The following is a 17414-nucleotide window of genomic DNA, read 5'->3' as shown; positions in this document are numbered from 1 at the left end:
AATTACCTGAAACACTCCATAAAAATTCATCAAGGCATCTCGTGGGAGTAAAAAAATAAAAATAAAAATAAAAATTCTAAAATCCTAAAAAAATTACAAAAATATATTATATAATATAATTAACTTACAGAGACCTTGGGTTGCCTCCCAAGAAGCGCTCTTTTAAAGTCACTAGCTTGACTTTTTCAAACCACGTAGAAATAAACGTGGAGTATCCACCATCTCGAACAAAACCTCGCCGCCACTAATAATATCATGAATATAATTAGTTGTTTTGATCCTGCAAAAATTCTCCAAACAAGCATTATTAAATTTAATTGTTACATTAAAAAATAATAATTGAGCAAGAGATTTCAAAATTTTGGAGAAATTTGTGACAAAACAACGATAAAATTCACAGCCAGAAAAATAAACCCCCTGAATATTCACACGAGGTGGAGGCTCAGGTGGCGGCTTTTCGAAACTCCTCACTTTCTCAGGAGCTAGTTGAATTTCTTGGCTTTGTACATCAATGAACAAGGGATCAGTGTCACTTTCCCCATCTTCCGAGAATTTAAGTACAAGAGCCTTTTGGAATAGATCACCCACCAAATTTTGAGAAAGATTTCCTAGGACAATTCTTGACATCTCTTCAACCCTGAAACATGTATTCTCATGCACAAGAGTAGAGGTTGGAGTAAAAGCAAATTTATCATTATCAAACCATTGATCCACTTTAGTCATGTCATCCATCCGAGTAAGCATTAGTATTTCAGGCACATATGTTGGATTAGACACAAGAACCAATTTTGCATTGCTTTCCTCGCTAACCCCATCATCAAGCACGTGGTCTACAACAACAACATCATCAATTTCATCATATATGGCACGATCCTCCTCTTTATCAGTAGGCACATCATCAACACAGATCGAGAAATTATCACACTCTTCATCACTTGCAAGTATGACAGTATTTATGCCCATCTCTGGTTGAATAGATGGAGAGGGTGAGGGGGATTCAGTTTGCCATGTAGTGGAAGAACTAGCCAACTGTGCAATTTGAACCTCCATCATTAGATTTTGAGTTTTTAGCTCATTGATCTCCTGCATCAATATGAAAAACAGAAATATTATGTAATCTCTCTTTTTTTTCAAATCTTTTTCAGTAACGGGTTGATAATAAATTATCGGTCTGTGGGTCACCAAGAATTTCCTCAGCAATCGTAAAATAGCGAAGTGCATTTAGCCGAAATCCTGGAGATGCATTTCACAGATTAGTCTTTCAGAAAATACCAAATATAACAACGTATCCGTCGGCTGTGGTCACTGATCGGAAGACGACGTCCTTGGCTTGAAATTGAAATATGAATGGTAATGCAATGTGGTTGATTTCCTTGTGTGTTTTGATATCAAAAGAGTGTCAGTTACAAGTAACATGATATTCATATTGTTGGTGTGTTAAATTGCATTCTAATTTGTAAGTTAAAATCTGGATTCTCTGTAGTTTACTAAAAGAATGAAAACTAATTTTATCTTCTTTTTGAACAAAATTGATCAAATAATTATTTCTAAAAATTTTAAATGGTATAGAGTAGTGTCAAACACAGTTTTAAAATGAATATCCTAAATCATGCCTGTCACAAAGAATATCTAATGCAAAATGGGGTATCCGTGCAAAGTGAGCACTATATCAAAATGTTATTTTGGTCAATCTCATTAAAAGAAATGGCTATTGCGGTCATTTTTCACCAAAAAAATGTACAATTCTTGATCATAAATTCGGAATTAGACACTCGAACCACAATCAAAACTGGACCATCTCAATTATGATATTTAATCTTACAACCCAAGATCATATAGCTTCAGTTTAAAGATTATATCAAACTAGAAAATCCACCATGCAGGTGATAACACATCAAAATATAAAATTGACATACTCTACATATACATATATATATTTACATACATATCATTTGACATCTGCAAATACAAAAGGTATTTATAGTGCCATATTCCAGGCATCTCTATCTGATCCTGAAGTACTAACCCCTCCATCTTCTTGTTCTTGTACAATGATACATAATGAAAGAAAAATATTTACAATATGCAGGACGTAGAGGTTTGAGGTCAAGCTTTCCCACAGGAGGCAATTAAAACATATATGTGAAGCCGCGTCTTCCCATCTGCAGGATTGTTTCGATATACAATGTTACACTACCGGTCTGAGGATGAATTTCTGGAGAGACTATATTCACCATGTTCTTGTTTATCTCCTTGCTACAAACTACCTATTAATCTTCTTCTTGCTATATTGCTAAGTTAGTCTTGCCAAAGTTCTTAACCTGGTACGGCTTAGCCATTCCACTGTACATCACCACATCGGATGTCAACTAAATGGAGACACACCTACAGTCTTCATACATTATCACTCCCAACCCATCAACATCTTTCGAACTGCTTCCTCGATCATGTTCCTTGAGATAGATGAGCCATCCCCTTCGTCAAGTAAAACTCTGTAAACTTCCCATTCGCGGTCTCCAATCATGTGCCTTGCAATTTCAGCCTGTAGATGTAAACACAGCTTAAGAAGAAGATCGAAAGGGTGGAGAATTCTACTAATGATTAAAAAAAAATCTATGGCCAAAAGGTGGAAAAACCAGAAAATGCAAGAGAAAGGTATTTTTTTCACAGGAAGAAGAGAGTATCCGATATAGAGAGCCCTATAACAGAAAGAGCATCCAATATAGAAAAGTTGTACTCAATTAAGGACTGTGAACCCATAGTTTTTAAGGAAATACTTATAATTTGAGTACGCTAACAACAAACAATCAAAGAATGCTACACTTAAAATTACAACATTCAGTTGATGAGCCTGTATCATAATTCAGTCTATCACAGTGAATTTTAAAGCTGTAAAAGTTTGTGACATAAGAACAGAGGATAAGAAGCAAGGAATACCGTAAAAATCCCAGTGTCTAGCATCTTGAGAGCTAGAGTGATGTCATAAAAAACAAGTGGCCGACCCTTTCCAGATAATTCCACAGGGTTTGCAACTAGCAATTCTGTATCAGGTCCGCGGCTTACTAGAGCTAACCTGAGGGGGCGGTACAGTTCCATACGCAAACGAGAGCACAATGCACCCTGCTTGCTTGGATCAACTATCTTCTTTCCATCAGCTTGCATAATAAATAAGTCCACTTCGCATTCTGTTTTCGTTTTTGTAGTGAAGCGGCCGTAAGAAATCTGTCATAATCAAGAGAAACATTTAGTATAAAAAGCTGAAAATCCATTGTTAGAATTAAATACTGAGCATACTATGAACATCATATACAAGCATATGAACATCCTATCATGGAGGATCCTTTATTTAACAAATAACAGTCAATCAGTCATAAAATTAGGTAAACTTGGGCAAAATATAAGATCACAAACTTAAATCGTCAAGAACAACGGTCTACATTCTACAATACCAAAGGTGCTTGTGTATGCAGTAACAGGATTATTGCTCAAAAGTCGACTAAACACTCACTGACAATCTAATAATCTGCCATAGGAGGATATCCATTATCTAATGCATCAATAGGGTGATACTGAAATAATGGTTACACCAACTCAAAGAAGCAAAAGACATTATTTACCTGGATATTGTAATCTTTTAAAGTTCTCATAATATCATACAAGAGCCCTTTGTGATCCTGACAGACGATTTGAACAAGGGTATGGGCAGGACTGAGGGAATTATCCATCGTAATAGTAACATTATGTGAAGGAGCAGGTCCACTTTTCTGAGGATCGAGCATCTCTAACTTCATGTCTTCAGTTAGTGCTGGAGGAAGCACAGTGGGAAACTGAGAGCAAGCAGCAACTTCAAGGCCAACTTTTTCTATGTCACAACTTATCAATGAATCCCCCAAAACAGCTCTCAGACTATCATACGTGTCATCCTTTCTCTTCTTTGTGTGCAGTAGTTCCCTGACAAAACAGTTGTAGGAGAAGTTTCAAGTTCGGTTTTGAAACTAATATAGCTCCTTGACAAAGTAATTAATTACATAACAAGACGCCCTGCCCTAAAGAACACAGAAATAAATATAAAGGATACTAGGCCAACTTTCTGTTATACACGCAATATATATTTAACAGACACGTGCATCTGTTGGGAAAATTCAGAATATAGGAGTTCTTGTTCCAGACTACCAATTTTATGATTTATTGCTGATCGAGCGGAATTCCATGTCTATGTAATCATTTGAATTTTAAGGAAATCAACAATCAATAATCATTTACTACAATGAAATATATAGCTCTGTAGCATGGCTAAGCCAATTGAATTGGCTATGATGGTCTGTCCTTGACGCACACACTCACACACACTTTTCCGCTCCTAAGAATGAATAGAAAGTACGCAATCATGAAACAGTAGCAAGTATAGAACATGTGTAACATCAAGTTAAGACCGTTGGGAACTTACCTTGTATCTGTAATAAAAAAGAGATCCATCACTCTCCCATCAGGTGTGGTAGACACCTTAACTTTCTTTATTACGAGTTCAAGCTCACAGAGGACTGATGTTACATCTGTGAATTACATTTCAATGTAAGAGGCGTAAATTATATGAAGATAAGTCATTAACGAGATCAAATGAACCCACATACATGCTGATGGTAGAAAGAACTGGGGCAACCAGCATAGATACAGATATTAATATGGGAGCTTCTTGCCAGTATACAAAATAATAAAGAACATGATAAATAAATGATGATAACCCCCTTGTTCGACATATGCAACATCACATTATTAGATCAGCAAAATCTGCTCACAGTACATATATAATTTATTAAGGCACTGTTACTGGTTCTTATAGATGTACCATGCAAAAGGCCTCTTCGATCATGGCAACAGAACTTCAAGAGGAACACTTCCGAAGGCTTTGGTGGCTCCAAATCAGTCCTGTAAAAAGAGATTCCAGAAGCTGAAGAACAAGAAGGGCAGCACTCTGATAATCTCTTCTTTAATAGACCCCATCTTGTATTTTGTTTTCCGAAAACCCAGAACACAAGGTAACACCATTTCCCATCCGTAGACACATCTTCAGCATCACAATCAAAAGAAGGCACAATTCAGTATCTTTTACTCAGTCTAATATAAAACACACACACACAAGCAGAATCAAAGTACCAATTCTGCAATTCATATACTCAGTTTCTTGAAACCTGATATAAAATTGAGCTAGGAGGTACAAAACTCTTTACAGATAACAAAGACATCAATATAATTACCATGACTCAAATGATTCTTTTGTCCAGCTTTAAAGTCCCTTTGAAAGCAAGGCTAACAATATGTACATAGCCCAACAATGATATTTAAGCAATCACATCTCACAAACCCACAACCCCAGATAGCAATCTCTTATTGAAAACTTAATTGGTAAATTATTCAAATACCCAACAAAGTTTTCAAAATTTAAACACAAAAAGAGGGTGAAATTGGAAATCAAGAATAAAAAACATACCACCCCTGTTAATGCTCAAACCAAAGAAGAGAATGATGCGGCAAAGATCACAACCCAAGCCAGTCTTGTCTGGACAATTCACAGTTATCACAGTTGGCTCACCTTCTTTCTCTGCTTGATTTATTATCACTATATCATCATATAGGATACCCATCTTTTCCCTTCTTTCTCAAAATCTTGGCTTTCCTGTAAAGATTAAAATATCAAGAAAGTAGGGCTGTCAAAAAAGTCCGAAAAATCCGATACCCGTCCGAAAAATTCGCATTCGTATTCGAGATAAAGCGGATATTATCCGTATCCGAGACAAAGCGGATATTATCCGCATCCGAATCCGACAATTCCGGATACGGACACGGATATAGGCATATTCGTATCCGATAATATCCGAATCCGAAATTAAATATATATGATATTAAATATTATATATGTATATAATATATATACATAAAATAATATATTCAATAACTATATAATGTGTATATTTATATATGTATACATAAAATAATATATTTATATAAATTTTTTTATAATTTTAAAATATTATTGACATATATCATAATTTTATTTGAGTTTAATATTCTAAAGATTACAAATTTATATTGAAAGATAAATATGAATTAATTTTTATATTAATATAAACCTTCTTTAGTGATTTTAATTTTTTTACTCAGTTTTTAAAAATTAATTTTTAATTTTTACTATTTTTATGATTTTTTAGAAATTTTAATAGAAAAATAAAAATTCTGATTAAAAATCAGATTCGGATCCGGATATTATCCGAATTCGGATAATATCCGTCGGATCCGGATTCGGATATCATCCTTTAAAAAATTTCGGATTCGGATTCGGATACGGATATGGATTTTCGGATTCGGATCCGGATCCGGATACAGGCAGATCCGTATCCGAATTATCCGTTTAACACCCCTACAAGAAAGATAACAAGTGGGTTACATCTTCACCATATATTTGATCATTTCCTGAACAAAATTAATTAAATACTCCCTCCGTCCCATTTTATGTGACCCTTATTCCTTTTTGGGACGTCCCAAAAAGAATGAACCTACTATACTTACTATTTTTGAACACTACTTTTTACTATTACACCCACTACTTTCTTCCACTATCTCCATTCTATAATAATATAAACACTATTACACCCACTATCTTCCTCCACTATCTCCATTCTATAATAATATAAACACTATTACACCCACTATCTTCCTCCACTATCTCAAATCTATTATTAAATATTGGTAGGTCCCACCACTTTACCCACTTTTCAACTAAACTTACTACATTTTTCTTAATCTCCGTGAAAGTCAAACCAGCTCACTCTTTTTGGGACGGAGGGAGTATATATTAAGAAAAAAGATTGAATCTTGGAAAAGATAAAAGCTTTTACCTTCCTTTCTTGTTTTCTCAGTTACATACATCTAAGGAGAGAGAGTAAAACGAGGGAGTGAGCAAAGAAACCACATGTGTGTGTGAATAGAGAGAGAAAGAGAGAGTAAGGAGAGATGGAGATAGATATAGAGATGTGTTTTCTTTGCTTGTGAATCACAAGTGGCATGTGGTGGTGTAGCTTTTCAAACTTGTTCATTTAATTTCTGTATATCTGTTTTGGGGTCTTTCTCTTGCCTTTGACTACCAGAACCTACTGCCTTTTTCTTTAGTTGGTGGAGTTGGATTTTTCACCAGATTTGGTGACTCATTCACTGTTACGTTTGCAGTGTGGACTCGGCGATTATGGTTCGGATGGTTCTCCAGTTTTTGTATAGTCTTATTATTGCCGAACTGAGTTATTATTATTTATTTATTTTTTGAAAAGCCAGAAATATGTATTAATCTCAACCAATCTTACAAAAAGAGAGGAACCAAAGATGGGATCTCTCAAAAGGCTTTAGGCCGTAACCCAAGCACCAACAGGAAAGATTACTCAAGATTAACCAGAAGAGACAAACTGGCAAGCATAAAACCTAAACCGAAACCTAGACCTAAGCGACAAAAGAAAACCAACTAGCAACAGCAACTGAAACAACATGGAACTACACAAGCAGACCTACATGACTATTGAAGAACTGACAGCAGAACAGCATAAACCCAATAGTCATGCATCACCCTCCGGGTGAGGACGTTTCATGCCAACAGTGGGAGAGGACATGTTCATTTCCACGAGGAGGTCGGAGACAGGCATCAGAGGGAGCTCAGAAAGAGTTGAAACGTCCACAGAGTCAAGTATTGGCAGAATAGAAGGCATTGGCAGCAGGGAAGGCGTATCTTCTATTGCAACAGCAGCAGCCTGCATGAAATGATTCTCTTCAGGCATGATGACAGGCTTCTTATCATCCACAGACCCGCTTCCTAACTCAGTCATCCTGGGGGAATTTGGTTTTTGCAGGGTTTCCACAGCCACATAAAGGCAGCCAAGCATTGCATAGTTTAAGATATCTTTGGCCAACAGACCTTTACCAATATGAGCTTCTAGGTTCACATTTTTCTGAGCAAATACCGGGGAGATTTCAGCCAGCATTTCGGACTCTAGTATCTCAACTGCTTTCCTAGAGAAGCTCCCATTACTGTAGAAAGCATAACCCCCGTACAGCATGTCTTTACCTTTGGCGAGAAGAAGGGGGATGGGAGCTTCTATCTCCCAGCCCTTGGAAGAGCATCCCTTAAGAGAAGAGTTACTAGTAAGCATGGGGCCCTTCATCTTACGATCATGCACAGCTCCAGAGATTCTCCTCGTAACAGGGTCGTCGAAAGAATGCTTGACAGGAGGAGGCGGGATGCCATCTTCAACCTCACCTAGCCCTAAGTTCGGGAGAATCACCATCTCAGGATTTGGGAGAACATGTCCCATGTCTCGGTCGAGGAAGAACTGGAGATTACCCAAGGTGGAGGGCCTGGTAGCTCCACCATCTCAGTTAAGTTAGACAAACCATGCTCCGCCATGTAGACTGCAGCAGAGTTCATGTGATGAGGGATCCAAGATATGCGCCTAGGGTTTGCGCCGTCAACATTATCAACGTTGTTAGCATGAAGAGTATTAAAAAGTCGGAATGCCTCCAGCAGCTCGTCAGGAATGACATGCTGATCTTGAGAACTGACCAACTCGAAGATACCGACGTTCGTTGTTTCAATGTGGATAGGCTCCGGCCCTTTTTCACCAGCATACACACATGCCGCTTGGATCGCCGCCATGATACCCTGCTCCTCCGAAAGACCATTCACTGGCCCCTCCAGTCCCCAGCATTTAGATCCAGAAGTGTCTCTGATGATGGAGCCCAGTGCTACAGTGTTTCCGATAGGTGAAGGTTCATTTGTTAACTCACAATGATAATTAAGGTTATGTTTACATGATTGAGAAAATGAAGTGTAATGAAGTTTATAATTTTATTTAATATTTTTTTGTCGGGAATGAAGCTTATAATTTGATTACCAAATAATAGGAAAAAGTGAATATAATTTTTATTTATTTCATTTTAAATTAGTTTCAATCAATATCTAATTTGTATATTCTGTATAAAATATATTTATTCCACTTATTCATTGGTGTTCTTATAGTCTGTGTTATACTCCCTCCATCCCAAATTAGATGACCTTGTTGACTTAGGACACACAATTTAAAATTCATTGACCACATAGCTACATGACTTATTTTTAAAATTTTATTTTTGCAAATAAAAATTTAAATATGAAATTTTTATTTACAAAAGGAAAAACAAAAAAAAAATATTTCGAAAGTATATGGTCATTGCACTTAAAGTTACGTGCCCAAAGTCAACTAGCTCATCTAATTTGGGATGAAGATAGTAATTTATTATATTTTTCTTTCTAGAAATTTGCTAAATTTAGGGATTGATATATATAAAATCAATCACATCTCCACTCTCATTAGATCAATATTTCAAAAGTATCAATGGAATATAAAAATAAATAAGATCGTGAAGAGAAAACTAGTGCTTAAAATAGAACAATACTAAGATTTTGCCACAGAACTCTACATTTTTCATGATATTCAGGATATAAATTTAAATGCATGTTTTTTTATTGTTGTGTTTGTTCAAAAATAATTTCAAAATATAATACATAAATAAGACATTTTTTTTCATGTGCAGTTTTATTGCAGAATCCTAACTAATACTAGAAATGAAATAATGGTTGTAAGAATTTCTTCCTATTGATTCTCTATGTATTTAAACTTATACAAAGGGGCCGTTTGGATGAGTTCAAAATAAGTGCTTATTGTTTAAAATAAATAAGTGGAGTAGAAGTTAGAAGCAAGAAGAGACTTATAAGTGATTAAAGTGTTTGAGAAATAAGTGGAAACCCTGAAACAAAAGCTAGTATTCCTAACTTTTTTTAAGTGCTTCTTGATTTCTTACACAAACGGTACGAAATAAGTGCTTCTAACTTATAAGTCGAGAAGTCCGACTTAAAAGTGGGCCAAACACCCACAAATATTCATTTTCCTCCCTTTTTGTCACTTCACTTTCTCAATCTTCTCGTTTCTATTATTTTAACTTTTAATCTTATATCGATCCATTACAAATGAGTGGGCAGGAATGAATAATTTTCGATTATCTGCCAACGACACTTTCCTCATAATTGAAATCATCATCGTGACTTTTTGTGATTCAGTTAAGCCATCTTATTATACATCTTCATCTTTTTACTGGATGCAAAAACAAAAAATTAAAGCAGTTACACGAAATAGAAGTATTGATTTTTGGTAAGAAGAAATTATAAGCGTTGTCTGACTAACAATGTTATCACGGAGAACGATGTAGACAATTGCAAATGTTGTCCAAATTTGTTATTTTTAAATTAGAAATTGTGAGAAAGAAACGAGGCAAATGTCAAATTTCAAGACAGCGCATTTAAAAAAATAACAAAAAATATATACCATAATATTCTCCGTTCGTTTTCGTTCACTCCTCGATACGTATTTTAATATTTATATAAATTATAATTATATAACTCTTTTTTCCTATAATTTTCCTTTTTAAAAATTAAATTTGTATTTGAAAATTGGAATAAATTACAAAATCATATTTTACATAAACACCATCTTTCAATATATACAAACTCAACGACAAGCAGAGAGTATAATATTTGCTTTTCTCTCGATAGTAAAATCGTTTTATGCATGGTTTTATATTCCATCTTGGGAATGGGGCCTGCCGAAATAAGCACGTGGCAGGAAAATAAGACGCGTGCTGGCGGCTAATATTCCTGTGGTCCTTACAAAAAGAAAAAGGAAAAAGGAGAAGAGAGTCTACAATATGAGTCCTCAGTCCCGATCCAGAGCTGTGACTCGCTCTCTCATTTTATTTTTCTGTCGGTCAGGACTCATCTCATCCTTGACTTCACACTCTTTGTATTTCAGGGTTAACGCATCATACATTATGCACATCAATAAATAAAATCTATATTATTATTCGAGTATTGAAAGATCAATATGATTAATTTTTCCCTTAATATATTTTAATTAAATAATGACTGTTGAACTGTTCTCAATATTTTCACAATCTCTAGAGAGATGGTTCACTAATAGATCGAGGGAGACGTAATTTGACTCATTCACATCCGGATCATGAATGTTTGGAATCTATATTATGCAAGGAGACATTACTTTTGCTAATTCGAATTGAAGGGTGATATAAAATCGATCTTTTTCCGACACCATATCCATAGTTAGCATTTCCAGCTTCATATGAAGGTTACGATCGATATTGTCACTAGTTGAACAATATATATGTATTATTTGAAATTGTATTCCTATTTTAAGCAAGCCAAACAACAATGACTCAGAATTAAATTTCTTTCATCCAAAGTAAGTACACATTTAAAACTTTCGATAATCTTTAAAACGACATGCTATACTAATCTGCCTGCTCAGTTTGTTTACTTTGTTGACAGTGGATGGAATCTCCATGTCAGAAAGAGTTGGTAGAATCTTTAAATCACGGATATTCAGAGTCGAGATTCAATCTTACCAATGGTTATTGGATATAGTGCCCACCATCTACTAACTTGTGCTCTTCTTTCACACTCTTCCACCATGTAAAACAAAGTAAAGCACATTGTTCAGTTGGAGTTCTAGCATATTCATTAAAATTTACTCCGGACTACTGTTATTTGAAATTATTAAAAGCAGCAAGTTGATGTTTAAGGCCTGTCGTTATACTACGTTGGTGGTATTAAGGAGCTAAATGTGAAATTTTTGTACAAGAAATATATTTGAAGTAAGATGATATTTGAGGTGGATTATAGTAATTCAAATATTTAATAAGTCAAACTCAAATTTATATTATTTTCTCTCTTTTTTCACTTTTCCCTCCTTTATATGAATAAAATATAAATAGAGAATATATGAATAAAATATTCTATTTTATGGAGCTCTTAAACTCCAGTATTTAAGAGCTTCATTGGAGTTGCTCTTGTGTCGTAAATCAAAATTTTCTTCCTAACAATTTTATAATGATCAACCTCCGGCTAACAACAAACTCTGCTAGCAAGTCACGGCACAATCTTCAATTCAAATAATGGAACAATTCAAGATATAGATCGTATTATTTAATACAACCTCCGTAAATATCATTTTCCACCAGAGCGTCGGCTTCACGTTGTAAAATAAATATTATATCACTATCAAACAAAAACAAATATTAACCGAGATCCTATATGTATATATAAATCCTCCCATATTACGTGTCACCACCCTAGTACTGGACTTGAGCTTGTCCGAAAACGATTTCATAAAGGAGACTGAGACTCTGTTGGTTCAACTTCCGCACCATCCAATATAATGAAAAAAATATTAACATGTAGATGCGAATGACAAATACCATAATAATAATATATTAAGCGTGTATGTTTAACACAGACAAAGAAATCTTCCATCAATTTGTGCAACTGGTATAGTCTTAATCAGCCATCTAATTAGACCAGGAATAACGAATATATTATTATTCCTCGATTTTATAATTTTTGTCGCTGTTATTTTTACCGATTCTAAAATATTTATAATTAATTTTTAGTTACGACTAATATTTTAAAATTAACTTCTTAGTTTGATATATATACAACTACTATTTAAAAATTAATAATAATCATTTAATTTTGTTCCGAATATTTTAATATCATATTTCATTCATTTATTTCCGTGAATAATTAAATTAATAAACCTATTTGTAAACTGGATGTAGGCTGATAAACATGAGTTGGTTGGGTGCTGATGCATGGTATGTGGCGCGTACTTGTGGTATACTTCCAAACAAGTAGTGCGCACGAGATAAAAGCTTTTTGACTAAGAATTTAGAATTGTATAGAGCCGAACATACTGGTAGTATCATGTCAATTCCTAGCTTAGGGTGAACAGTGGCGGAACCAGAGGGGGCTAGGGGATGCTAGAGCCCCCCCTAACCTCGGAAAAACAGTGTAATTTTTTTTTTTTAGCCCCCGCTGAATTAGTGATGTCAATATAATTTTTTTTAGCCTCTGCTGAATTATAAATGTCATAGGGAAGGACTTATTGTAAAAAAAGAAAAGAAGGCTCTCAGTCTAAAGAGAATCTAATTAACAAGTACATTCAAAGAGATATACTCAGAGCAACTCCAACAAACTCCTTAACTTTTCTCTTAAAATAATATAAACAATCAACTCTTAACTATTTAAGAGGTAAAGTTACACAATATATCCAACGATATTCCCTACACACGCTCTCTATCTATATCTGTTATTAAAATATGCATACCTACAAACTGTATCATGCAAGGAAAAATAATATAAAATATAGTTGAGAGGGAGAGTGTGCTCCTCATTATTGAGGAAGCAAATAGAGCTCCTAAGTTTTTGAGGAGGTGCTAGGAGCTTGTTGGAGTTCATTTCATCTCCGTATTCTTCAAATTTTGGCTAAAGAGCCCATATGAAGAAGTTTTTGGACATACTCTCATAAGTCGTACGCACACGCTTGACACTACCCTAACTCAATGGAGTTTCTTTTGATGAAAGTTATCTTGACAATTACTAATGATTTGTCATGAGCTTTACAACAAAGAATCAGAATGATTTGGCCCTCCATTCCAAATGATAAGAAGCGGATAAAGATTAATATGGACTTCAAAGTATAGGAAATCTTTCTTTCATGATGGTTAATACAGTTTATCTTCTAGTTGAGTTAGCTCTGGTTTTACCCGTTGTCATTGCTACTGTTGAGAGAGTTTTTTCCGCTATAAAAACAATTAAGACTTATCAGCGTAATAGGATGAGAGATGCATGACTGAATGATAGTATGATGATATATGTCGAGAAAGCTATTTATTGTGGACAACGAAATAGTTCAGCCCCTCCTAACTCTCAGTGCTGGTTCCGCCACTGAGGGTGAATCTTACTTTTTAATATCATGTCAAACAACCTAACCTCGTATCACTGTAATTCATGTCGCATCAAACGAAATGGCTACCATTATCTTTGAGTTGCCAAATATTTAAATGAATCTACATATATCTGCTTAAACATAACTTAACTTCACTCCAACAGGTTTGTAAGTTTTAAAGAAATGTAAGGTGGTGGACAAAGTTTAGGTATAAGTATAACCAATGCATCATTTTTATTGCCGGACATAAGAATCTTGTATTAGTTAGCACGGTTGTGAACTTAACTTAAGTTGGTTTAAGGCAGTATCTTGTAGTATTAGTTAGATAACTTAACTTGATTTAGTTTGGTTTAAGACATTTTATCATTTAGTATATAAAAATCATTTTTAATACGGTATAGAATTTTACTTAATTTGGTTAAGATATTGTTGAACTTGTTAAAACGATGTTAAAACTTAAAATATAAGACATTTGAAAAAATGAGTATTTCAACAAGTATTTAAAATGACACTATTATGCATGTCTAAAACCATTTTTATCAATAAAAAATTAGTTTTCTTTATTTTAACATCTCTCTTCTCATCTTTTCACTTCTCTTTAACGGTAATTCAAATATATAATTATTTTAATAATAAAACATATTGTTGAAGTTCATACATGAAAATAATATCTGAAATCAATAAAATATTATTTTTTATTATATCTAGAAAACAATTACTAAGTGGACCTGCTCCATCACAAACATTTTCAGACGAGTTACACTAATATGTTACGCAATCATTTTCGAAGTAATATGTTAGCTAGGAGCATAATTTTCAGTCTCCTTGTCCTATTTTATGTGCAAACCCGCAACGTCTGGGACGGCTTGTCGAAAGTAACATGTACAATATTCCTAGGCTGCATCCGACTCTGAATTATCGATTCCACTGCTCGCTTTGAGCACCTCAGCTCATCCCTTGATAAAACCAAGCATCTTGTGAAATTTTTTGAAATTCAGCGGATGATCCGAATGATCCTGGATATCCATCTGCTCAAGTATCGGATCATATTATTTTTAACTTATCCAGATTTGGGTCCGGGTTCATTTTATTCGGATATAAACCGATCCCGGGTATTTGAGATTCGGATCTGAACCAAATATGATCCAGTATCGTATTTTCTATTTTTTAACCGGGCAGATTATGATTCTTCGAATATGAGCCGGATATGATCCACTAATATCAAATATCATTATTATTTCAATTGTTCAAATAATTATCATTTAGTCTAAATAAACGTAATATTATAAAGTATAATAATTTTAAATTAAAACTTATAGCTATATGTTGGTATATACCATTTATTATATATATATATATATATATATATAGAGTTTTACTCCAATAGAAACCACCTTATCCTAGAAACTAAAAACCAAGCTGAAATATCACTAAATCCTAAAGCAAATACTACTAAATTCTTAAACAACCCCATCTCCACCTCCATCTTAACCAAACCCACCTCCACCTTCACCAACCCCACCTCCACTACCACCACCTCCGTCGTCGCCTCCTTCATAACCACCACAACCTCTATGCCGCCCCCCCCCCCTTCATAACCACCACCTCCATCTCCACCTCCACCTCCATTATTTCTCTAGCAACACAACCTCCACACCTCCATCTTAATCGATACTTCAACCTCCTTCAATCCCGTTCATACTTCTTCTCCACCTCGACTCAACTTCAAACGCGAAGCCCCCACTATTCCGGCAACACTCCAACCCCCCACTTCAAGCCGCCCAAACCTCCGCTACAATCATCCATCCTCCATCTCCACCTTCACCTCCACCATCTCCACCACTATCACCACCATCTGAATCGAAAACATGAACAGATCTGGAGATTCTAAGCTGAAACAGATCTGGAGATTAAGTTTTCACTAATTCCTGCAACACAGATCACTAAATCCTAAAGAGAATATCACTAAACTGTACTGAGAAACCAGTTTCCATACCACTATTTATAACTACGGGTATCACTAATTTATACTGCACTAATCATTATTTTTATACAGTATGTAAACAGCGAGTTTTATTATTGAAATTGACAAAATCTACTTATCTAAACTATTGATAATCGATTATAGATGATCAATTTCATCCATAGGAAGGTTCTTGACGGTAGGAAGCCGTAAGAGAAGTTGTATAATGATGGTAAGTAGTCGTTAGTTTTGTAAGTTATGGTGGAAAGTGTATGTGACTATTGGTGATGATAGACAATGGTGGCAAGTCATGGAAACGTCTAGTAATGGTGGTAAGAGGTCCATTATTACGATTTGGGTGAAGATGATGGTCATATATGTTGCATATATGTGTATATATATATATATTTATATCCGCGAGATATGCTATATATAAATTAGTGATATGTTATGTACAAATTAGTGATTTCCGTAGTTAAAAATAGTGATAAAAAATGTCGAGAAACTGGTTTTTAGTTTTTAGGCTAATTTGGTTTCTATTGGAGTAGGGCTCTATATATATATATATATATATATATACGAAGATAATAAGCATGATCACATTAATTAAATCATATTTTATGAAGATATAAACTTAAATAAGATATTGCAATTTTATAAAATGATGACTATTTACTTGCAAATATGATGGTGTTAAAATATAATATGTATATGAGTTTGAATCGAATATAAACCATGTATCATATTCGGTTATTCGGGTAGGATCATATTATGAAAAATTATATGAAATCGGATCTGAGCAGGTATAGGTGTGCTCGTATCCGGGATCATATATTATACGGGCTTAATTTTTTCGTCAGATTTGGATCGTTTTCAAAATAGATATGAGACATGTATCATATTTTCGTGCCGCCGAGACACCGGATAGTCCTTGTCGATTTCCAGCCCTAACCACGATAAGTAACCATTACCTGACCACTTAACTACTTTAAGTATTATACAAACATTCCAAGTGGATACGGATGTTTCAGCTCCCACGCTATTGGAAGATGGAAAACACAAAATAAACGTAAACGATAATCTAAAGTAGTGGTTATGTAATGCTCAGTAAGACTTGCGCTTAAATCCTGCAAGAGATATATTGTATTGCAAAAGCTTAACCCAATTACTTGATACATCATCACGAATCAGGATGAATCACCACATCCATATTACAGCTATCAAGCCTTAACTTAAAATGTACTATAAAAAAGTTGAAATACTATCGTAAGCATAAAGATGATGGTCTTTGTCACCAACCATTACCTAAACTTCACCCACAATAAATGGCAGAGCGGAAAGATCCTAGAAAAACACAGCTGGACAAGTGGATAACCTCCCACCTACATGGAACTCTACAATTAAATTAAAAAAAATAGCGAAATTTAATTAAAACTAATCTCAGCCCTAGAAAGAGCAGGAAGAGGTTCATGCACGGAGCATTTTAGTGCTGTATGGTGCTTTACAACTAACAAGCACCCCCAATGGTCCCTCCCTGGTGCACTAGACGACCCGAGTCACCCACCCACGTCCATTATTTT

General features: G+C 34.7%; 1 protein-coding gene across 1 annotated transcript; it reads right to left on the bottom strand.

Annotated features, from left to right (window-relative positions):
* Positions 1–1900: 1900 nt before the first annotated feature.
* On the bottom strand, positions 1901–7111 carry LOC108192269 (ACT domain-containing protein ACR10). Its single transcript, XM_064079808.1, has 7 exons — positions 6894–7111; positions 5489–5674; positions 4847–5065; positions 4448–4553; positions 3618–3951; positions 2938–3222; positions 1901–2542 (listed from the first exon to the last, which is right to left on the bottom strand). Exons 2-7 carry the CDS (start codon positions 5640–5642, stop codon positions 2405–2407), a joined length of 1236 nt encoding a protein of 411 aa, XP_063935878.1. The 5' UTR covers positions 5643–5674; positions 6894–7111; the 3' UTR covers positions 1901–2404.
* Between the last annotated feature and the right edge of the window lie 10303 nt (positions 7112–17414).

This window comes from Daucus carota, chromosome 6 (genome assembly GCF_001625215.2).
Source record: "Daucus carota subsp. sativus chromosome 6, DH1 v3.0, whole genome shotgun sequence".
NCBI classification, from domain to species: Eukaryota; Viridiplantae; Streptophyta; class Magnoliopsida; order Apiales; family Apiaceae; genus Daucus; species Daucus carota.
The sequence above is the reverse complement of the archived record's forward strand: the minus strand, read 5'-3'. Positions and strand labels throughout refer to the sequence as shown.